The sequence below is a fragment of the Oryx dammah genome, unplaced genomic scaffold (genome assembly GCF_014754425.2).
Source record: "Oryx dammah isolate SB20612 unplaced genomic scaffold, SCBI_Odam_1.1 HiC_scaffold_1, whole genome shotgun sequence".
Taxonomy (NCBI): domain Eukaryota; kingdom Metazoa; phylum Chordata; class Mammalia; order Artiodactyla; family Bovidae; genus Oryx; species Oryx dammah.
The window spans coordinates 30380720-30405937 of NW_024070185.1; the positions used below are offsets into that span (position 1 = coordinate 30380720).

Consider the following 25218-nt stretch of genomic DNA (forward strand, 5'->3'; position numbering starts at 1 on the left):
CTCTTTAAGAATTTTCCACAGTTCTTTGTGATCCACACAGTCAAAGGCTTTGGCATAGTCAATAAAGGAAAAGTAGATGTTTTTCTGGAACTCTCTTGCTTTTTCAAAACATGATCCAGTGGATGTTGGCAATTTGATCTCTGGTTCCTCTGCCTTTTCTAAAACCAGCTTGAACATCTGAAAGTTCATGGTTCATGTACTGTTGAAGCCTGGCTTGGAGAATTTTGAGCATTACTTCACTAGCATATGAGATGAGTGCAATTGTGCGGTAGTTTGAACATTCTTTGGCATTGCCTTTCTTTGGGATTGGAATGAAAACTGACCTTTTCCAGTCCTGTGGCCACTGCTGAGTTTGCCAGATTTGTGGGCATATTAAGTGCAGCACTTTCACAGCGTCATCTTTTAGGATGTGAAATAGCTCAACTGGAATTCCATCACCTCCACTAGCTTTGTTCATAGTGATGCTTCCTAAGGCCCAATTGACTTCGCATTCCAGGATGTGTGGCTCTGGGTGACTGATCACACTATCATGATCGTCTGGGCCATGAACATCTTTTTTGTATGGTTCTTCTGTGTATTCTTACCTACGCCCTCTCAATATCTTCTGCTTCTATTTTTTCTATACCATTTCTGTCCTTTATTGTGACCATCTTTGCATGAAATGTTCCCTTGGTATCTCTAATTTTCTTGAAGAGATCTCCAGTCTTTCCCTTTCTATTGTTTTCCTCTATTTCTTTGCACTGATCATTGAGGAAGGCTTTCTTATCTCTCCTTGCTATTCTTTGGAACTCTGCATTCAAATGGGTGTATCTTTCCTTTTCTCCTTTGCCTTTAGCTTCTCTTTTTTTCTCAGCTATTTGTCTATAGCCATAGCCATATATCTATCAACATCTTTGTCTGTCTAAACAGTCCCCCCTGGCCTGGATTTTTCTCCCTAGGCTGCTCTGTTAAATTCAATGAATAATCTGTTGGTTGCTAAACTCAGGATGTTTAGGCTCTCCCCTTTTCTCAAGGAGTGGGGAGAGCTTGTTTAAGTATTTTACTGAGGTATTAATATAATCGAAGTTCATATATGATAAACTTCATGTTTTGAAATTGTATAGTTTGTTGAGTTTTGGCCCCTGTGAAACCATCCTGGCAGTCAAGACTGAGCATGTCCATCCCTGGCAGATTTTTTCTCATGCCCCTTGGTAATCCTTTCCTGCCTCTCCTACTTCCCCATCTCCAAGTAACCACTGATCTGCTTTCTGTCACTATAGATTAGTTTGCATTCTCTAGAGCTTTAAATAGATGGAGTCATACAGTGCATTCTTTGTGTCTGACTGCTTTGACTCTATTTTGAGTTTATCTGTGTTGCCTTTACTCGTGGTTTTTTACAGTTTATTGCTGAGTATTAAATCATTGAATGAATATACCATTTAGAGTTTTTTTTTTTTTAAATAGTTCAGGATTATCTTATACTTTGTTGTCTTGTAGTGTGTTTGTTTGGTTTCAACTGTGTTGGGTCAGACTTTTGTATTTGATTGTTTTATTCTATCTTCTTAAATTCCTGTCCCTTTGGATCAACATAAAATTTGAATACCCTTATTTAATGTTAGTTGAAGTTTCAAAATATGTAAGTTATGTTTTGTTTTTTAAAAAAAAGCCTAGTAAATTGTAAAATGAGGTTTAAATTTTTCTAATTTTTGAAGATGTCAGGTAATATAAAAAAAAAGTTGCATGAGTATTGAGGCTTTCCACAAGCTTTTGTATATGACGTTGTGAAGTCACTCTTAATATTGAGCCCCAAGCTTTATTCCAGAGTGCTTGCCTAGTTCTCCTGACCCTTGTGCGTATTTTTGGTAGCTCTTACAATTTTTGAAAGATTTATTGGTTACTTCTTTTGACAACTTTATGTAACAATCATAGAATGAATTGAATAACAAAGGAGTAATTTGGTGCCCGAATTATCCAAATAATTGCCCCCCCAGTGTATGTTACACCTAAGATCATTGGACACACCAGGAATTGGAGAAGGGATAGTCATTATTTTATGAAAACATGTTATTCTTACTGGGGTCATTCAGATTTCTCAGGCCATTTTTAACATTTATATGTTTGTCGTTACTTTCTCATCACTTGATTGAAATTATGTGTAACAACAAAAACTATAAACCCCAGAACAACACCATTTAAAGCAGGTACACTCTCTGGATTATTACAGAAGTAGAAGTTGGCTTACAATCTTAATTTTAACAGCCCTTTGAGTGCCATAGTAAAATACAGTTAATGTTTGTGATTAAATAGTAGATGGGTTAATTAAGAAGCAAATAGTCATGTTTATTGAAAGAAGAAGATCTTTTAGTTTGTTTTTAGAGAGAAAATACCAGGTTGTTAGGATGGCCTTTGTGAGTCCTATGGAATTACATAAGGTAACTAAATAGTGTAGCCTGTTACAATTATTTCTGAATTAGTAATTAGGGGATTGAATTGGCCCACACTTACTTATCTTATATGGCTAAGGTTTGTGTTTGAGTAGGTTCATATTACTTTTGACTTCTTTGTATAATTTTCCCTTATCTGAGCAGCTTGGAATCTGGCCAGCATGATGGAAATTATCAACTGATTTTCCTCAGTGTGTCTTCAGCAGTGTAGACTACCACTGCCTGATGAGCTTATCAGCTGGTTTAGAGAGTGGCATCTCTTTGCCGTCCGAGGGATACAGCATTCTCTCTAGAGAGTTTTTAGTACAGGTTACGAAAAACATTGGTTTCAGTTACTGTGGACTTTAATTTATTTTTGAGTGTTTGCCTGTTCAGTTAATGGAAGATCTAGAGGTGAATTTGTTTTGGTTTGGTATGGAGATTGGAGAAAGCACTGGCAACCCACTCCAGTACTCTCGCCTGGAGAATCCCATGGCAGGAAGAGCCTGGTGGGCTGCAGTCCATGGGGTCGCCAAGAGACGGACACGACTGAGTGACTTCACTTTCACTTTTCACTTTCATGCATTGGAGAAGGAAATGGCAACCCACTCCAGTGTTCTTGCCTGGAGAATCCCAGGGATGGAAGAGCCTGGTGGGCTGCCGTCTATGGGGTCGCACAGAGTCGGACACGACTAAAGCGACTTAGCAGCAGCAGCAGCAGCAGCATGGAGGTAAATAAGAGAGCCTGATCACTGATTTTTTAGATTTTTTTTCCCCATGTTTTGCGTGTGTGTGTGCTCAGTCGTGTCCAACACTTTGTGACCCTGTAGACTGTAGCCCACCAGGTTTTTCTGTCTGTAGGATTTCCCAGGCAAGAGTACTGGAGTAGGTTGCCATTTCCTGCTCCACGGGATTTTCCCTCAGGGATTGAATCCACGGGATTTTCCCTCAGGGATTGAACCTGTGTCTCTTGCGTTTCTTGCATTGGTAGGCAAATTCTTTACCACTGAGCTTCCTGGGAAGCCCAGATTTTCCATGTATGTAGAAGGCAATGGCACCCCACTCCAGTACTCGCCTGGAAAATCCCATGGATAGAGGATCCTGGTAGGCTGTAGTCCATGGGGTTGCTAAGAGTCGGACACGACTGAGCAGCGACTCCCCTTTCACTTTTCACTTTCATGCATTGGAGAAGGAAATGGCAACCCACTCCAGTGTTCTTGCCTGGAGAATCCCAGGGACGGGGGAGCCTGGTGGGCTTCTGTCTGTGGGGTCACACAGAGTCGGACACAACTGAAGTGACTTAGCAGCAGTAGCAGATATTATTTCATCTTGGATCTGGCTGGAAAATTTTGATTCCACTAGGATTTTGAATTTTTCTTACAAATAATTGTTTGATGTCTAAGATATTTTGATCTTCTACATTTAATTTGACTTGATTAAGGTTATCTTCCATAAGTCAAGGACTTCCCTTGTGGCTCAGCTGGTAGAGACTCTGCCTGCAATGCTAGACCTGGCTTCGATCCCTGGGTTGGGAAGATCCCCTGGAGAAGGGAAAGGCTACTCACTCCAGTATTCTGGCCTGGAGAATTCCATGGACTGTACAGTCCATGGGGTCGCAAAGAGTCGGACTTGACTGAGTGACTTTCACTTTCCATAAGTCATTTGTTATCACATTAGTATAGGAACCAGAGTGATGTCAAATGTGATGTCAATGATGATCCTTAGTTCAGTTCAGTTCAGTCACTCAGTTGTGTCTGACTCTTTGTGACCCATGAATTGCAGCACGCCAGGCCTCCCTATCCATCACCAACTCCCTGAGTTCACTCAGACTCGCATCCATTGAGTCAGTGGTGCCATCCAGCCATCTCATCCTCTGTCATTTCCTTCTTCTCCTGCCCCCAATCCCTCCCAGCATCAGTCTTTTCCAATGAGTCAACTCTTCGCATGAGGTGGCCAAAGTACTGGAGTTTCAGCTTTAGTATTATTCCTTCCAAAGAAATCCCAGGGCTGATCTCCTTCAGAATGGACTGGTTGGATATCCTTGCAGTACAAGGGACTCTCAAGAGACTTCTCCAACACCACAGTTCAAAAGCATCAATTCTTCGGCACTCAGCCTTCTTCACAGTCCAACTCTCGCATCCATACATGACCACAGGAAAAACCATAGCCTAGACTAGACGGACCTTAGTCGGCAAAATAATGTCTCTGCTTTTGAATATACTGTCTAGGTTGGTCATAACTTTTCTTCCAAGGAGTAAGCGTCTTTTAATTTCATGGCTGCAGTCGCCATCTGCAGTGATTTTGGAGCCCCAGAAAATAAACTCAGCCACTGTTTCCACTGTTTCCCCATCTATTTCCCATAAAGTGATGAGATGAGGTGCCATGATCTTAGTTTTCTGAATGTTGAGCTTTAAGCCAACTTTTTCACTCTCTTCTTTCACTTTCATCAAGAGGCTCTTTAGTTCCTCTTCACTGTCTGCCATAAGGGTGGTGTCATCTGCATATCTGAGGTTATTGATATTTCTTCTGGCAATCTTGATTCCAGCTGGTGCTTCTTCTAGCCCAGCGTTTCTCATGATGTACTCTGCATAGAAGTTAAATAAGCAGGGTGACAATATACAGCCTTGATGTACTCCTTTTCCTATTTGGAACCAGTCTGTTGTTCCATGTCCAGTTCTAACTGTTGCTTCCTGACCTGCATACAGATTTCTCAAGAGGCAGGTCAGGTGGTCTGGTATTCCCATCTCTTTCAGGATTTTCCACAGTTTATTGTGAACCACACAGTCAAAGGCTTTGGTATAGTCAATAAAGCAGAAATAGATGTTTTTCTGGAACTCTCTTGCTTTTTCCATGATCGAGTGGATGTTGGCAATTTGATCTCTTGTTCCTCTGCCTTTCCTAAAACCAGCTTGAACATCAGGAAGTTCACGGTTCACGTATTGCTGAAGCCTGGCTTGGAGAATTTTGAGCATTATTACTTTACTAGCATGTGAGATGAGTGCAGTTGTGCGGTAGTTTGAGCATTCTTTGGCATCGCCTTTCTTTGGAATTGGAATGAATACTTACCTTTTCCAGTCCTGTGGCCACTGCTGAGTTTTCCAAATTTGTTGACATATTGAGTGCAGCACTTTCACAGCATCATCTTTCAGGATTTGAAATAGCTCTACTGGAATTCCATCACCTCCATTAGCTTTGTTCATAGTGATGCTTTCTAAGGCCCACTTGACTTCACATTCCAGGATGTCTGGCTCTAGATGAGTGATCACACCATCATGATTATCTGGGTCGTGAAGATCTTTTTTATACAGTTCTTCTGGGTATTCTTGCCACTTCTTCTTAATATCTTCTGCTTCTGTTAGGTCCAGACCATTCCTGTTCTTTATCAAGCCCATCTTTGCATGAAATGTTCCCTTGGTATCTCTCATTTTCTTGAAGAGATCTCTAGTCTTTCCCATTCTGTTGTTTTCCTCTATTTCTTTGCATTAATCAGTTAAGAAGGCTTTCTTATCTCTTCCTGCTATTCTTTGGAACTCTGCATTCAGATGCTTATATCTTTCCTTTTCTCCTTTGCTTTTAGCCTCTCTTCTTTTCACAGCTATTTGTAAGGCTTCCCCAGACAGCCATTTTGCTTTTTTGCCTTTCTTTTCCATGGGGATGGTCTTGATCCCTGTCTCCTGTACAATGTCACGAACCTCATTCCATAGTTAATCAGGCACTCTATCTATCAGATCTAGGCCCTTAAATCTATTTCTCACTTCCACTGTATAATCATAAGGGATTTGATTTAGGTCATACCTGAATGGTCTAGCGGTTTTCCCTGCTTTCTTCAATTTCAGTCTGAATTTGGTAATAAAGGGTCAGCCAAATAAACAGTAACCTGGCCTAGAGTGTTGGCCCTGGTGGGAGTTTTGTAAGTACATGTTGAGAGTGGTAAAGTGTGAAGAGTCCTTACTTCTAATGGATTTTTACCCCTAAAGTAATTCTTGTATTCTATTTTTAAATGTTTGTGTTTCCCAGAGTTCCAGTCTCTGTTCTCTCATTAATCTCTATTTTCTCCCTGATTAATCTTCTTTATCTTCAGCAACATCTTTAGGCCAGTGATTCCCTGATTTATACTTGCAAATTTTTTTCTCCTTAGATTCACTTATGTAATTGATTCATTCTTTCAACAAATATTTATTGAGTGCCCACTTTGGGCCAGCCACTGTTTCTGGGGCTGGTGATATAGTCCAGTGAGAAAAAGAAATCAGCAACATTTAAAGAAACAAAAACAAAAGTTCCTACCCTCATGGAGCCTAAATTCTATTATTTCCTGTTTTCTAGACATTTCAAGCTCAATATGCCCAAAAGGAATGCATTTCTACCCCTTTTCTCTAAGTGACATTTCTTTTTCTGCTCTTTAAGCTAATGATGCTCTGGTATTTTTAGTTTCCCAGATTAGAAACTCTGAGAGTTGACCTCTGTTGCCGTCATTCACTCATTACACCTGTCCCAAACACACAACTAGTGGTCACTGGTCCTTTTAATATTCTCTAATGTGTGGGTCTGCATCACCTCTCTTGTTTCTTGGCATTAATCTTGCTCACATTTCCACATCCCCCACCCCACCCCACACCCCACCCCCCGGACTGGGCTGTTTTTAACAACCTAACATCTGTTTGTACTATTATTAGTTCTTTACTATTTTTTTAAAAAAATATTTATTTCTTTCTTTGGCTGTGCCAAGTCACAATTTGGTTGAGAATTGTGGGATTTTTTCTTAGTTATGTCGTAAGGAATCTTCAGTTGAGGCTCATGAACCCTCGGTCTGCAGGATGGAACCTGGGCCCCTTATGTTGGAAGCGCTGAGACTTAACCACTGGACCACCAGGGAAATCCCTAGTTCTTTTCTATTTTTGATGAACTATGTAGCATATTGCCAGAATTTTTTTTTCCCCAGAAAATAAATTTTAGTAACCCCCCCCCCTTCCTGCCACCCCTGCCCCATGTATCTAAAATTCACTCTCTCCCCTTGTGGGGCAAAGTCCCATGAAGGCCATGAAAACATGGCTTTCCTCTCCTGTTTAGGGTGGCAGCCTTGTGCTACAGAACCATTGTCATTAAATTACGTAGTTTTGTTGTCTTAGCGGGTGTCTTTCCATTTGTAAGAGACGCCATTCCCTCTCCTGGCTGTCCCTCATATCCCAAATTGCAGGGCTTTCAGGACGATTCACATGTCATGTTCCCAGTTTTTTTTTTCTGACTCATTCTGATAGCCTTGGATTCCTTTTACTCTCCCAAAATAGCACATCTTGTTGCAGTGTAATTATGTACTGTTTTCTACAAAACTGAGAGCTCGGAAGCAAGGTACCTGTCTTTATTTTTCTTTGCCATATGGTTTAGTGATAGAGGCAGATAGTACAGTTTGTTTCTTTTGGGGGGGGGGCTTAAAGTTTATAGAATTTAGGATGGCTTTCTTAAAAACAACAAAAAAATTATGAAAATTAGATGTGAAAGTGCGTATTTATTTGTATGAGAACGGAAGTATCTGGTGCAAGTATCTTCCTGCTGAATCTGCCTGTGCCTTATGCATCGGGAAATGTAAGTGCTTATTTAAAACTTGCTAAAATAGTGCTATGTATATATAATTTTTTATGGTTATTGATTTTCTTAAGTTAGGGATAGGAAACAACAGTATCAGTTAGCCATTCTGATGCTAAATCTGTTGATAGTAATCATAATGCCTAATGCTTCTATAACTTCCCATTTTCTAAGCATTTTCACCTACTTTATCTCAGGAGATTCTGATAACTGACTCAAAGGATAGTGACTCAAATGTAATGAGTTTTACTGTGTTTGGGTACAGGAAGATTGCCTTGCAGTTCTTCCTTTGAGATCAGATTTCACATTGGCAGGGAGATGATTCAGTTCTTCTGGGCATCTATGACCTTCGTCAGCATGCTCTCCACCTCCTGTTAGCCTGGCGAATGCTAAGGACTTTTCTCAGGGCTTTCTAACTTGCTTTGCTGTCCTTCAGCTTTCTATTTCTTCCCCCTTTCAGCTTCCTCACCTCAATATTTCTTCTTCCTTTCTTCCTGTTCGTTTATCTCTGTCTTGTCAGACACCACATCTATTCCCTCTCCGTCTGTCTCTTCTGGTTGGTAACTTAACACGTTTTAGAGTGTCAGTTCTTTGACTAAGCTGAATTTTGGATTACACTTTCTTTGGGTTCATTTCTACTTCTTTGAAGTATTTTAGAGGGAGTGATTTGGAGGATCTTCAATAGTACAAAAAGTACGTGTATTTTTCAGCAATGGGAAAGCTGCCCTAAAGCTAAATGCTTTATTTACTACATAGGTAAGACATGGTGTAAGTTAAAAGACCAAGGTCAGAAATGATCAAATTTTCACTCCTGTTAAAGAGTTACGTTCAAATTGGAAACAGCAGACACTCAGTTCAGTTTAGTCGCTCAGTCCTGTCTGACTCTTTGCGACCCCATGGGCTGCAGAACGCCAGGCCTCCCTGTCCATCGCCAACTCCCAGAGTTTACCCAAGCTCATGTCCATTGAGTTGGTGCAGACACTAGAAGACGGAATAGTGATAGCAGTGGCTTTTGTATGCCTGTTTCTTCTAGGCATTTTGCATATGTTATTGTTAATGCTTACTTTACAACAGCAGCTCCAAGAAGTTAAGTGACTTGCCCAGGATCTCAACTAGTGAAATGGTAAGAATGTTTTTTCAAGAGAGCCTTATAGTAGCAGTTTAGGACCTCTGAAAGCATGGCTGTCTGAGGCTACTTATCTGAAGGTAAATAGCTATTTTCTTTCCTGTAGTAGTAGTATTAGAACACAGAGCTATGATTTGGTGGAAAGCACTTGGCTTTGATGTCAGTCAAACTCAGATTGGCTTTTAATGTTAGTAGCTCTGGTGCTTACATACTTCATGAGTATAGCAGAAAATACTTTAATCTTTCAGCCTCAGTTTTCTTACTTGAAAGTGGGTACATCTAATACTGAGCTATTGGTAGGTTTAAACGTATGCATGTTTGTGAAGCACATATGCTGTGTTTAAGAAGATAGGGATATATGACAGCTATTTCATAAATAGTTTCATTTCAAAGAGTAAAAATAAATGCCAGTTCATTGTCTAAAAAACTCACTTGTGGAAGAGTTATTACAGTAGATGTAACAGAAACCAATTCTTATATACAGTTTTATTATCAATTGTTATTGAAGAGCATGTTTTAACAGTCTTAAATGACAAATTATTGGCTTAGTTGTGGATTACAACACACCTACATTTTAAATATTCCAGTGGTGAATATATATTAGGAAACCTCTGGCTCTTTAAGGGAATATTTGGTGGTTAATTTGTACCTCAGCAATAAAGTTGCTTTAAAAAAAAAATCCACAAAATGACATGGAAAATGAAACAGTTCATTGTTTAAGGAATTTAATAGACACCCAATCTAACAGAGTAAGATTTTTAAGCTTATTATTTCTTCCTTTTTTTCTGTCCCCATATCCTTGTAGATGAATTAAGACTACCTTCGGTTGAAACTTTCAGATAGTTATTGATGTTTTATTATATAAACTTTACAGTGCCCCTGCATAATAATGACTATAGAAATAGGATTGCTTAATAAAAGGTCTGAGTTATGTGATCTTGGGAAAGTTAGTAATCTCTTTGACCTTTTACTCCTTATCAACAAAATAAGGTTTTAACAAGTTGTTTTGGTAAAAGGTCACAAACTTTTCTGATGTCTTTACATATGATATTTGAAATTATTAAGCATTAATAATTGCAAAAATGTATTAATTTCTTCTGCCAGCTAAAGTTAAGGGTTCTAAATGCTCCATGACAAATATTGCAAAGAATGGACTCAGAGCAAGAGAGCGTGATCTTTTATGAGCCCTTCTCAGCACATGCCTGGTACTTCTCAGCACAGCAAAGGGTTGAAACTGAGTCAACTTGGGTGCAGACCTCTAGTCACCACAAGCATAGTCCAGGAAAGAAAAACAGCTAAGTTAAATCACATTTCAGTATGCTGTTTTCTTCCCAGAGGGTTTCCTGTTAGAAATTTGAGGCTGCCCTTTTCTGGTTAAAGTTTGTAAACGTTGTCTTTGTTTCCACCCAAATTCAGCAGAGGGAGATCATGAAAGCCACAGACTGAATTTACGAAGCACTGATTGATGGGGAAAATAAAAATATCTAATTATGTTTAGTACTTACAGCTAAATGATAGCTAAGTGGCGATATGATAGACAACGCTTAATAATTTTTTTAGAAAAGATTGCAGAATAGGAAAAACTGTTAGGGAATGGTGGATATAGAGTTATTTTTTAAATTATGGGGCAAAGCCCTTGGATGACCTTTGATGAAGAGCATGAACTAGTTGGATGGGGAGGTAAGTTGAAGCAGCATGGTTACAATATTCTGACCTTCCATCTCCTCGTTCCACAGTGTATCTGTGTTGAAAAGTTTGTCTTTCTTTAGGGCTTTCCCCTAAGGAATCATTAAGTCGCAACTGATAAAGCCATCAATTGTTTTGTTAATATGCCAGTATTGTTACTGAGATCTCACAAACTCATCTCTGAGAGGGCAGCCAGGAACGACAGAGATTCGTCTATCACCTCCTCTTGCAGTTGGTCAGTCTTAACATAGAACTGACTGGCAGCTGCCGGGCCATGTTACAGGGTCCTATGGGGACGCTTTGTGTATTTGTGCTTTTTCTAAGTGCCAGGGACACCATTGGCCCTGCCCACTGGAGAACTGCTCCATTCCAGGCAGGCAAAGGGCAGGAGGCAGGCGCCTGTGGTAGTTTCTCTGCTGGATTGGTTGCCAGCTGTGGAATGACACCTGAGGATTCTGTGGCAGAGTTAATCCCCCTGTCCATGTTCGGTTTCCCTCAGTTCAGTTATGAGGCTGGAGTGAGTGCTGTATGAGCAGCTGGCTGCCTCTGCAGTCTGATGTGGACCCAGTGTTGTTTGCCTGCAGGGGCAGCCCTTGGAGGAATTCCCCTGCCTCAGTTCAGTTCAGTTCAGTTCAGTTGCTCAGTGGCGTCCGACTCTTTGCGACCCCATGAATCACAGCACACCAGGGCCTCCCTGTCCATCACCAACTCCCGGAGTTCACACAGACTCACATCCGTCGAGTCGGTGATGCCATCCAGCCATCTCATCCTCTGTCATCCCCTTCTCCTCCTGCCCTCAATCCCTCCCAGCATCAGAGTCTTTTCCAGTGAGTCAACTCGTCGCATGAGGTGGCCAAAGTGCTGGAGTTTCAGCTTTAGCATCATTCCTTCCAAAGAAATCCCGGGGCTGATCTCCTTCAGAATGGACGGGTTGGATGTCCTTGCAGTCCAAGGGACTCTCAAAAGCCTTCTCCAACACCACAGTTCAAAAGCATCGATTCTTCAGCGCTCAGCCTTCTTCACAGTCCAACTCTCACATCCATACATGACCACAGGAAAAACCATAGCCTTGACTAGACAGACCTTTTTTGGCAAGGTAATGTCTCTGCTTTTAAATATGCTATCTAGGTTGGTCATAACTTTCCTTCCAAGGAGTAAGTGTCTTTTAATTTCATGGCTGCAATCACCATCTGCAGTGATTTTGGAGCCCCCAAAATAAAGTCAGCCACCGTTTCCACTGTTTCCCCATCTATTTCCCATGAAGTGATGAGATGAGATGCCATGATCTTAGTTTTCTGAATGTTGAGCTTTAAGCCAACTTTTTCACTCTCCTCTTTGACGTTCATTAAGAGGCTCTTTAGTTCCTCTTCACTTTCTGCCATAAGGGTGGTGTCATCTGCATTTCTGAGGTTATTGATATTTCTTCTGGCAATCTTGATTCCAGCTTGTGCTTCTTCCAGCCCAGCGTTTCTCATGATGTACTCTGCATAAAAGTTAAATAAGCAGGGTGACAATATACAGCCTTGATGTACTCCTTTTCCTATTTGGAACCAGTCTGTTGTTCCATGTCTAGTTCTAACTGTTGCTTCCTGACCTGCATATAGGTTTCTCAAGAGGCAGGTCAGGTGGTCTGGTATTCCCATCTCTTTAAGAATTTTCCAGTTTGTTGTGATCCACACAGTCAAAGGCTTTGGTATAGTCAATAAAGCAGAAATAGATGTTTTATTGGAACTCTCTTGCTTTTTTGATGATCCAGCGGATGTTGGCAATTTGATCTCTTGTTCCTCTGCCTTTCCTAAAACCAGCTTGAACATCAGGAAGTTCACGGTTCACGTATTGCTGAAGCCTGGCTTGGAGAATTTTGAGCATTACTTTACTAGCGTGTGAGATGAGTGCAATTATGTAGTAGTTGGAGCATTCTTTGGCATTGCCTTTCTTTAGGATTGGAATGAAAAGTAACCTTTTCCAGTCCTGTGGCCACTGCTGAGTTTTCCAAATTTGCTGGCATATTGAGTGCAGCACTTTCACAGCATCATCTTTCAGGATTTGAAGTAGCTCAACTGGAATTCCATCACCTCCACCAGCTTTGTTCGTAGTGATGCTTTTTAAGACATTTCCCCTGCCTGGTTCTGTCCAAAAAGGTGCCCAGCCTGTTGCTGCTTGGCTCTCAACACTGACAGTGCGGTGGGAAACAGGAGCAAACTGCCTACCAACCTAAATTCCTGAGTTTAGCTAGGGGATGAAAGAACAGAAGAGGCTAAATCTTTATTCTCAGAAGCATCTAAATTTTTTTTTCTGAGTTAACCATATTTGGTGTGAGTTGATTTGGAGAGGGTCCCTTTCCTGTAGGAATGATTGTTTTAAGAGAGAAGAAAATGGATGGAAAATACATAAAAATTGTTGCCCAGAGAGAAGGTATTGGAATCTGTAGTTCTCTAGCAGTGTGTATGTGTGTGTTTCCTTGACTCTTCTTTAAAAAAAAATATATGGATGATGGAGGAGGAAGGAAATGAATATAGTACAATGGAATATAAACTTAATTGGTTCGTAGTATATTAAAAAAAAATCCAGCCTTTCAAAAAGTCAATTGAGTAATAAAGCAGCCTGAGGTTCTAATCCCAGACACACTGCTGATTCTTATTGTTTAAATTGTTATAGTTATTTTTTAGATTATGATTCACCAAACCTTAGCAAACTTGCGTTTGTCTGTGCCCTGCGTGTGTTTTAAGGCTGCTTTCAACCATAAAATTGACTTCATCTTTGAGTGTGAGCAATAAATAAGGAGCTTGACTCAAAAGCATCACAAAATATAATTTATGTGTGTGTTACTGGAAGTGGATATGAATCTGGTAAAATGTCTGTATAAAATTAGTATTTTTGTGCTTTTAGGAAATCTGCAGTAAAGGACCAAACATGTTATACCTTTTGAAAGGACAATGAACCTTTCACTTCAGGCCAACAGTCTTAAAAATAAAAGGAAGTAGCTTTCAAAACCAAAATAAAGTTAATGAACATTAAATAAAGTTAATGTTTGTTAGTATAAACACATTTCTGTGTAAGTGTGTCTGTAAGTTACTAAATAGCCTAATATCTATATGTATTTTCAGTAGGTTCCTAGGAAAAGGAATGAGATGATTATTATCACCAAATTTGTTTAGAGTATGTAGATTCCTGATCAGAGTAATGGTTATAATTTATGTATTTCCATATGTGGATTAATATGCCACTTGCCCATACTATAATTTTAGCTTAAATATATTGTGTGACTGTTCATAATATTGAATCATCATTTACATATACATGAAAGATAAGTTTTCTTTCAACTGAAACAAATTTATATTTATGTACTCTCTTGGGTTGACCCATCGTTTCCAGTGGTGGGGGTTTTAGTTTGCTCTGTGTGTGTGTTCGGAAGTAGGACAGTAATAGTCATTTATCACTTATTGCCCTGCTGCTCAGTCTCACTGGAATTAGCTAATCCAGGGCCATAGATCCGCTTCTAAGGCTCTTAGCTCACAGGGCTTGGTAAAACAAGAAGCAGTACTTCTAGCCATCAGAAAATCAGAATAAATTTGTTTTTAATGGTACAAATACAGATTCCTTATGAAATACTAATTTTGAAGAAATCTTTTTATAATATTTCCTGTCATTTTGTGAGGGTTAAGTGATCTAGCCTGAAGAAATTATCTTTCTGGTAGCATTTGCCAATAGTGAAATATTTTTCCAAGTAATTTAGTAGTTCAAGGTGAAACCTTTTTTTTTTGTTGGGACAAGATGATAGGGAGAATTTGAAAAATATTGTGAATAAAGAAGGAACTAATCAGCTCTAGTCTCATCCTCCAAAATCAGGTAGGTATTAACATTTTCACATGTTTATTGTCAATCGCTTATTTTTCTATTTTTTTGTTATGAAAACTTTATAATGTACATTTTATGATGTTTATATTATAGTGAACCCTCATGCATCCATTATTCACTTTTAATAGCCACTGTTTCATGTCCAGTCATATTTCTTCTGTCCTCTTCCATTTTTTGGAAGAAAATACCATACATTTGACCACTTTATCCATAAATATTTCAACTCAATTAATTTTTATAAATAGAACTTTAAAACATTCTAAAATTATAGTTTCCTTAAAAAAGTAGAGAAAGCTAAAGTCACCTTTTGACCTCTCTCTGATCAAAAGCTACCACTTCCATCTGTCCACTCCTAAAAGTAACTATAACTGTAATTGATTTTAGAATGTGTCCTTTTATCAGTAACTCGTTGTAATGATGAAATCACATAAATACCTTTTTATGTGTAGCATATATTATTCTATATATTAAAAATTATAGGTTGACATCAGACTGTTTACAACTTTCATTTTTGATTTTGAGATACAGATTGTGAGCCTGTTCTTCAGTGAGTCTAACCCATTTATATTTATTGTGAATATGGATATCTGAATTTATTTCATTTCTCTTTTTTTAATGATGCTTTTTCCTTTATTTTCTGTATTCCCAAACTATTTTAGATTGCTTGAGTATGGTTTGTTCCATCTTTTTTCCTCCTGGTTTATAAATTGTAAATTCTATTTTTTTAGTGTTTTAATTTTAACATAGATGTTTGGTTTATTTTTCTAGTGGAGTTTGAGGTGAAAGTATTTCTATTCTCCTTTGACTAGAATATTTTAGCTAGAATTATTTTCATTACTTGTGAATGTTTTCCACAGTTACTATGGTTTCATTTATAGAATGAAACCTTGTTAATCAGATCTCACATTCCTGTATCAACCGTAGATTTATGATTTGTTTGATTTAAACCTGATGACTTTTCTCAGGCTCTGATCAAAACTGAATCCTTTATGGTATTTTATTCACCTGCCATAGTAGAAGTTCCTCATGCTTAGTTTTTTTGAAGTAACTATCTCTCTTGTAAAATTCTTAATTGTCTCAGTTTTCATATTAAAGTTGTATTTGCTTGTAAGTTCCCTCAAATCTTTATTGGAAGTAGAGTCTCCACATGAATTAGTCAAAGGAGGAAGGGTTCATCTTAAGAAAGATAGTGGTGTATTTGGGATGTGATAGTATGATGCTGTACCGAAGCAGAGTGTAATAGGTGTGTTTGATTGGAACAGAGAGCCTCATACAGATTAGCTCTGGCAGAGTGGAGTGCACTGTAAAAATGGATGTCAGTGGCTGTTTCTTGGGGGCCAGTTTTACTTAGTTTTCTGCCCATTAGCTGTGTTGGGTCTCCCGGGCAGTCCTTGCCTCTCTCCTAATGTCAACTGTGTTCTTCTCTTCTGTCTCTGTCCACTGATCTGTTTCTGTCTCTCATGACTCAAGCCTATGTGTGCCCCACCTTAGCTTCTTTATTCTTACTCATGCTTCTTCTATCTTTTCAACTCTAGCTCCACTACTAATTGGTTTATTCTTTCAAATTCTCAAGAGAGAGACGCTAGCCCAGTTTTACCTCTTAGGTCAGCACTTAGATTGTCTTCCGTCGAGTGAGGGGCCCCCCCCTTTGCTTCTTTGGTTATGCTTGGAGGAGAGGGGCATAGCATAGTGTGCAATGGCATATTCCTTGGAGCAGGGGCTGCGGGAAGGTTGCAGTCTGCAGTAATTAGTTCAGGCTGCTGTAAATAATGCCATAGACTGGGTGGCTGAAACAGTAGAAATTTATTTCCCCACTGCTCTAAAGGCTGGGAAGTTCACCCTCAAGGTCTAGCAGGGTTTGGTTTCAGGTGAGAGATCTCTTCCTGGTTTTGTGGATGGCCACTTTCTCACTGTGTACTTCCAAAGAAAAAGCATGGCTTTTCTTTGTTGCTTGCATGTGAGGAGAGGGGGAAAAGGAAGGAGGGAGAGGAACATAGATATCTCTTTGTCTTCTTATAAGGTTTTCAGTCCTCTTGGTTTAGGACCCCACCCTTATAACCTCATTTAAACTTGATTATTTCCTAAAAACCCTATCTCCAAATATAATCTCATTGAGGATTACAGCTTCAACATATGAATATGGGGGGCCTAGCAGTGTTATCAGGCACTGTAACACTCACTCAGCCTTTTGAACTCTTGATCAGGACAACCATATCACTTACTTTTCTTTTTTTAATATTCTCAATCTTGATGGTGTTAATATTACCATCCAATCAGTAACTCAAGCAGGAAAGCTGAGATTCTTCCTAGACTCATCTGCCTTATCTTCACATCACCAGATCCTTTTGCTTACAGCTCTTGTTCCTCAGATCTGTCTCCCATTTTCATTTACTTTTCACTTTCATCTCTTTGAAAATGCTTCTTAACTGGTCTTCTTGCTTCCAGTTTTTATTTCTTTTACAGATATTCCACACCATCACCAGAGTGATCGTTCTAAACCAAAGATTGGCTGTATCACTCACTCTACCAAAAGAAGCTGCAATTTTATTTTATTTTATTTTTTTAGAAGCTGCAATTTTAAATAAACTCTTCATGAACGGCGCCCAGGGCCCTCAGTGATTTACCCTGTAGCCACGTCTGTAGCCTCGCCACCTCTTCTTCCCTTGTCCTTCAGGCCCAGCCCAGGCCTAAGTAAGGGCTTGCAGTGCTCAGAAGGTGCTGTGCGCTCTTGCCTCTGTGTGGGCAGCCCTTCCATCACCCCTTCTGTCCTGTCTCCCACCTGTTTCTTAAAATTCCATGCAGGGGTTGCTGCCTCCAGGAAGCTTTCCCTTTTCTCTTCAGTTTGGGTTTGATGGCATCTCTCTTTTGTATTCTTATTATTTCCAGTGTCTGTTTACTTTTTTTTTTTTTTCCTCTTCCATTCACTTGGCCCATGAGTTCTCAAACTGTGTCCTCATTCCTCTAATTCTCCCACCCAGAAACATGCTCATCATGTAGGCACTCTGTGAGTTGCTGAATCAATAAATAAGAGAATTTGAGTTCTTTTGTAAGCTTTTGACCCTTCTCAGCATATTCATTTTGGACAGGTAATTTATCTTTCCGTTTTATAAAGGAAGGATGAGACCATCAATCAGTATTTGACTTACATTAAAGGCAAGGTTCCTGAATACTAGATTTTCTTTGATTTGAAAGAGCAAAAAAGAGTGAATAAATTCTATTATTATTGAAGGAGTTTGGAGAGATTCATAAATGTCAACTTCAAAACAAAGATTTTGTTCACAAATGCTTTTCTGATCAAGCCTGTAAAAATGAGGGAGAAGTCCTACAGAACAGATGCTAAAAAGAGCTGGCGGTTTTCTGTTGGATGATTGCATGATGCTGGTGGGTAGCTGGACGTTTCTGTGCTCTTGGAGCAGTAGTTCAGCAACCCTGGAATATGATCATGACTGCCAGTGTCAGTTTTCCTGTCGTGGCCAAATGACTGTATGACAGATTGCCTACAAATGACTACAGCCTTGCATTTGTCTGCTAACTTCAGCTAGCACCGAGGCAGCTAAGAGTGAGATGAATGCTGAATTTAAATGCATTAACAGATGCTGAGCAACTTTGACAAGCCGCGAACCATTGCAGCAAGCTCTTCTAATGGTGTACTCCTTTTACCGCCAAAACAGTTAAGGTATCTAGAACATTGTATGCATTTGGGGCAGTTTCTGTTAGAATTATTTTTAGCAGAAGACATTTTCACTTGTTAGTTGCCGTATAATCTGTGTTGGGCAAGAATGATTTGTTTTATGTTTCAGGTAATGATTCTCAACTACACAAAAGCTGTGCCTACACATTACCAGTACAACTTGTTGAAAAGTAAAATGATTCCTAATTAATCGGTTTCTGTTTCTAAAAGCAATGAAAGAAGCTGTTTGATTTTTATCCTCGATTGGAACCAGTGTTATCAACCACTTGTTGGAGAATCAAAAGGTCACAGCTAAAATCATTAAGAGGATTTTTAAAGGATTTGTCATTGAAGTTCTTCAGGAAGCATAGACTCCTTAGGTTAAAAATGGTTTTTAAAATTTGCATTTTTCCTAAGCTAATATACACGTAAGTAGGCTTGCCAGATACAATAATGGATCCCTGGTTAAATTTGAATTTCAGATAATCAACAAGTTAGTGTTTAGTGCAGTTATATCCCAAGTGTTGTGTGGAATATACCTGTACTAGAATTTATTCATTTATCTGAATTTCAGATTAAACTGGGTGTCCTGTATTATTATTTGTTAAATCTAACCACTGTATACTGACACAAAATTTTAAAATTCAGAAGAAATGCAGCTCAAAATTTCCTTCTATTGTTCTCCACCTCTTGACGTTCAACCATTAGTGTCTTTGGAAAGCTTGCAGGAATAGTCTAGGCTTATATATATATAAAAACATTTATGATAAGGGTTTCTCTGAAAGAGTAAGCAATTCTACTTCCACATAATTGACTTGTAGGTGAACTTTTGGATGCCAGGGTGTTTCACAGTTGAGAACTACTTTGTGCTTTCTCTGAAGACTCCTCCTGAATCAGTGGGCCTCTGAATCCGTAGGCCAACTTCCATCCCCCACCAAGCAATGAATACTATTTATCTTCTGAAGTTAATTTTTCATAGAGGAAAGAGCATAGAACTAAATTTTATTGTGCATACCAAGCACTCATGTAAATAATTTTACTCCTTCAAAACTTTATGAATGCCATTCACTTGTAATTAATAGATTCCAAGTTCAGAAAAGACAGATGAGTGACATAACAAGGGTGTAGAGCTAGTAAAGGGTCAGGCTGAAATTTTAACTCAGGTCATCAGACTCTCTCGTCGATGCCCTTTCATTACCGTCACGCTTCCTCTGGAGCGGTTGCATAACTACATGTTTGTAGTCCTGGACTTCCTGCTATTGGAGTATCTTTCCGTTTGTTTGTTTGTCAGAAGTTACTAATTTTTTGAGAGAGAACCTAATAATACTCTTTTATGAAGGATTCTTATATTGTCCTTTAAGATCTTCCTATATTTTCCCCTGTGAAACCATGCAAGGCTTGGCCTTGGACTGCTCATCTACATGTGGTCAACATTAATCATAAAAACAGAGAGGTAGGGTAGGTGTTTTGCAGTGAGCTGGAAATTTGTATGTTTATCTCACTTCTCAGAACATACCCAAAGAGTAAGTGTGTTTTCTAGGAAACTAAGGTTCATATGATAGGCCCCTTGTTCAAGGCTGTATCACTCTTCATTCCAAGTTAGAGTCAGTGCTCTTTTTTCTTGACTTTTTATCTTTCTGAGTTAAGTTTTCATAGGGGAAAGAGCATAGAATTAAATTTTATTGTGCATACCATGCACTCATGTATATAATTTTACTTTTTCAAGACTTTATGAGACTTTCTAATACAAGTGTCAGTACTTGAGCTGTTTGACTATTTGAAATGGAGTCATTTTAAGTTGTATATCCGACCTGGCTTAAGAAAGGTCAAGTAGGTATTATTCTCAGAGTTTATACAGAGCTAACTGCAGGCATTGATGGTCTGTGCATCTGCTCCTGCATACCAGATTCTTTCTTGTCTCCCAAAGGCATTCTTTCTAAAACAGGTGGTCAGCTTGTTCCTTCTCAGAGAAGTCACCTATCTCATCTTCTAGATGAAAAGTGAGGATGTCTGGTTCTGAATTCCTCTTCACCATTGACAGAATGACCCACTGACTTCTGATGACTGTGGGTTTTCTTCAAGGGGAAGGATCAAGGTAACTTGGAGTCAGTTGTACAAAACTGTTGGACAGCAGAGATTCAAGATGGGTTAGTGATGTGGTTATTGTCAGTGGAGACCTGCATCCAGTACTTGAAAGAGTTTAGATGAGTATAATCAGAGAAAGATGAGATTTGTGTGGGTTGAAGGAGTCTTTTTGAGTAGGGAAAAGATTATTGACAGGAGGGTATTTTAAAAAGGTAAAGTAGCTTTTGAATGTTGGGCTCTCCTTTATTCAGTTTTTCATGCATGGTTTAAATATCTTGCACTCACTTGCTGATTGAGCATCACAGTTCATTTCTTAATTGGTGTGTCTGAATTGTCTTCCCAATTAAGACTAGGAGCAGTCAACGGCAGGGTCATATCTTCTACTTTTTATCTTAAAAATATTTTTTTGCCTACAGAATTTCTCATTCAGAGCCCAGTAAGCTCCTTCCACTTCGGATAAGGATCTGTAAGTGAATCCAGAGTTATACTGGTCTCTGTTGAGGAGCTTTAAAGGAAATATTTTGTATACTTCTACCAGAGAGTTGGACTGTGAAGAAAGCTGAGCACCGAAAAATTGATGCTTTTGAACTGTGGTGTTGGAGAAGACTCGTGAGAGTCCCTTGGACTCCAAGGAGATCCAACCAGTCCATTCTGAAGGAGATCAGCCCTGGGATTTCTTTGGAGGGAATGATGCTGAAGCTGAAGCTCCAGTACTTTGGCCACCTCATGCGAAGAGTTGATTCATTGGAAAAGACTGATGCTGGGAGGGATTGGGGGCAGGAGGAGAAGGGGACGACAGAGGATGAGATGGCTGGATGGCATCACTGACTCGATGGACATGAGTCTGAGTGAACTCAGGGAGTTGGTGATGGACAGGGAGGCCAGGCGTGCTGCGATTCATGGGGTCACAAAGAGTCAGACACGACTGAGCGACTGAACTGACTGACTGACCAACTTATTTGGGGCTCCCAGGTGGCTCAGTGGTAAAGAATCTGCCTGCCAATGCAAAAGATGTTACTTTGATCCCTGGTATGGGAATATTCCCTGGAGGAAAAAATGGCAACCCTCCCCACCCCACCCCATTCTTGCCTGGAGAATTCCATGGACAGAGGAGCCTGGCGGGCTACAGTCCATTGGGTCCCAAAGAGTCAGACATGACTAAGCAACTGAGCACCAAGTTAATTAAAATAGATTTTATGCCTTTTACCTTATTATACAAGTTTTACCTGCAAATATAAGATAATTTTGAATAAATCCTAAAATGAATACATTTTGTTTTTATTTTTGCCTATATAGAAACCTATCTTATCTCCACAGTATCTTAATGGTCAGAGGAATCATAGTGGTATCAAGTGCTTTTTAAAATATTTAGTTTTAGAATATAACTTAAAAGTTGTAAAACATAACCATTTCATTTTCTTTTCTCCCTAGAGTTCCATTATAGTTGTTGGTTTATAGTCATTCTAAAGAAGAACGTTGAAATTTGGAAAAAAAATGTTAGAAACTATAGGTAAGACCTATTTCTTCCTGTTTTGATAATGATTTAAACTCCTTCCATTGGGATCTTTGAAATATGTTCTACATGTTAAGATTCTGTCTATAATAATTTGGTTAATATTTTTTTAATCCACTATCATTGTACTAGGGCAATGTGTTTTGATATTTAGATGGTTTCATATGAAGTGTTATCAAAACACATCACTTATAAGCAAAAGTATATGAGATGTTCTACCAAATATGGGTTTTAAGAAAGCTTAATGTAAACCCAGTTCTGATTTATGAACTCAGTTCTGGTTAAAGTTTTTTTCTCGGTAGCACCAGAAGTATAACAATATTTTTAATACTGAAGATCATTGCCTGTGTCTTACATTTACTTTACTTTTGGCAGGTTAAATAGTACTGAGCTTTTAAGTTGGTAAAACCACTATAACAGTACCGAACAGGTTGACAAACTTGAGTGACAATTTATGGCAGTTTAATTTCTGTAGCAGATAATTTAGGTTGAAATATCCAACAAATTTTCTAGACATGTGTTGATCTTTTTTCTTTTTCCCCTACACTGTACTGCTTTTTAGTTTTAGAGAAGCTGGTTTATAGAACTGATTTCAGGTATATCAGGTATGGAACGTCCAGTCTGTCCTGGTCCTTTATCTGACACTGCAGTCTTCACCTTTTCCAGGGAACTCTTTGGGTGTGATTATTGGAAGGTATTGGAAGGTGTCTGTGATGCCTTGATGATCATGGCTGATGCCTTGACACCTGCAGGTTTTGAGGGGTAGTGGGAAGTGGGTGGCAGGAAAGGAGGGGCTGTTTTTGTGATCATGAGGATCATTACTGTTAACTTTTGTTCCTGGTACTATGACTGTAATAAGAATGCATGGGTGCACATTTCCTGTATCACCTATTTTATACGAAAGTCACACAGAGTAAAGACTAATAGTTTACATAGGAAAGTTCCTCATAAGAAAGTGGACAGCAAAGGGGAAATACAGAATTATTTAAACCATTACCTGATAATCTTCATTTTGTAAGTTATTACTGAGTTGTACACCTTTCAAGAATTGATGTGAGAATTCATACTAGATTTGTTTTTTGAGATACCATGGGAAATAACCTAAAGTCAGTTCTTAGGCATACCTTTGTTACTGTTTGCTTTTAAAATTCTGCATATGAGTGTTTAACTTTGTGCATGAACTCATGGTCAGCATTAGTTAATATTTTAGTTTCTCTATTCCTGTGTAATCATATTTTTGGTATCAAAAAATGTCTCTAGTGATAGTTCTCACTCTTTTTTATTACTACAGTATGGCAATATATTTTAATAGATATCATTGAGAATATGTTAGGGCATATATCTTAGCAGTCTTCAGTATTTTTTAAAAATTGTAGCTTCACTTACATGGAAGGGAGAGAGGGAGTGAGAGTGGAATTTTGAGATGTTTTTTAACTATTATTTGTGGTAGCATTTAACTGTCTAGAGTCTTGCATGTTAGATGTTAGGATTATTAAGGATACACTTATGGAAAATACTAACTTTGGCACCTTTGTACCTTATACAAGGTGATTAATAAATAAATTATATTCAGTTTTATGCTTATGTACATATGCTATTTAATTTGGAGGTAAGACATTTCAAGCATTAAAAAATTGTGTTTTTGAAGGAATATGTGTTATTGTAATGTATTTTCAAGTAAATGCAAAAGTATATAATGCATTGCCTCTTAATACATGAAAATTTGACTGTTAAAATTAATCAGTGACGTTATTTATCTCTACTTATTAGTGATAGTTCTAATTTTTCTTATATATACATTTTAATAAAAAAGAAATAACATAAGATCACAGAATGTTTGGTTTTAATTAATTTTTATAAAAGAGTTGAAATAGCTGGTATTAGAAGCATATCAGATACGCATCATCTGAATTTGTTTCCATACTTACAGTTAGTTGCACGTACCATACACTATAACCAGTTGGCTGCTTTTAAACAAACTTTCTTATTAGAGGCTTCAAGGTTTGAAGAATATATTTAGAGTGACATGTTTTAGTCCCTTCTTTTTTCCAAGTCAATTTTCAGCTCTCCCAAGAAATAGTTTTAGAATTTCTATAAGCATGGTTTGATGCCTGTCTTTTGAATCTTGTTACTGACTAATGCTGCTCTTTGGTTTAGACAAAAATCGGGCTGTGCAGGCAGCAGAGCGCTTGCAGGCCAAGCTGCGGGAACGTGGGGATGCAGCAAATGAAGACAAACTGAACCTTCTCAAGTCAGTGCTGCAGAGCCCGCTCTTCAGCCAGATTCTGAACCTTCAGACTTCCATACAGCAGCTGAAAGACCAGGTAAGACATGGTGTGTACCCACAGGAGGCCTGCATAGCATGGCATAGAGCTTGTAAGGTCTCCTGTTTTTTCTGAAAGGCTGATTTTTGTATGTGTGAATTAATTGTTAATGAAGTCATTTAAACCTCCAAGTGAGACTTCATATTCACTGTGGCTCCCCACTCTGCTGTGCCCTGTTATTTTCTTAATGGTTGGCTGTATATTGTAAATGATATGACATTGTGTTGAAAGCTGTGGGAGAATGGAAGAATGAGTTCCTGCAGGAGAGGAATATGATACAAATATGTTTAGGGTGGATGGCTGTACCTTGGTTTCCATCATCACTGTGACTCATGGTTCATGTGATTGTGCCTGTTCAAATTCAGACATTCAGCACACTTAGAACATTTCAGCTGAGCCTGGATTTGCATGTGTAATCATGTATGTGAGGAAGGGAAATCACCTCTATGTTGACAGTAGAAGGAATAATTACATTGTCATTAGCTAGAGGAATTGCAATTCTCACTTCTAAAAAGAGTTTAAGTAGCAATGGCTCCCATGACAGCATCAGATGGTGATAAACATTAGGACTTCTAAATGTAACACAGTGTTTATTTCTGTAAAAATTATGAGCATTAAAAAGTCCTAGCGTTTATATTAAAATTGAAACATAATGCAATGACAGAATGAAAACTGGAATCAGATGGTCACTGAACTTACTTAATGTAATCACCATTTCTCAGGTTTTTAAAAAATAGTTTTTAAATGGTTGTTATCCTCACAAGGTTTGAAGTTAATCTAATTATGTCTTCAGTCCAAGTTAATTCTCATTCTGATGTTTTTAGCATTAATCTAATGGTTATGGATGACTGGCTAGCCAATATTCTGCCTTAAAAGTTTAACATGAAACCTGAAGACTAGTTTCATAATTCAGTCGAAGAACAGCTTCAGTTAGCAACAACAAAAACTCCAAAATCTGCCAAATGGAAAAAGAA

At 38.6% G+C, this 25218-nt stretch overlaps 1 protein-coding gene across 1 annotated transcript in view; it reads left to right on the forward strand.

Annotated features, from left to right (window-relative positions):
- The window catches only part of LOC120863821 (multiple PDZ domain protein), a 175335-nt gene that overhangs the window by 7663 nt on the left and 142454 nt on the right, over window positions 1–25218 (forward strand). Inside the window, exons 2-3 of the mRNA XM_040240389.1 lie at window positions 21839–21917; window positions 24078–24244. Coding sequence (XP_040096323.1) covers window positions 21902–21917; window positions 24078–24244 — 183 coding nt within the window. The 5' untranslated portion in view covers window positions 21839–21901. The remainder of the gene's footprint in view (window positions 1–21838; window positions 21918–24077; window positions 24245–25218) is intronic.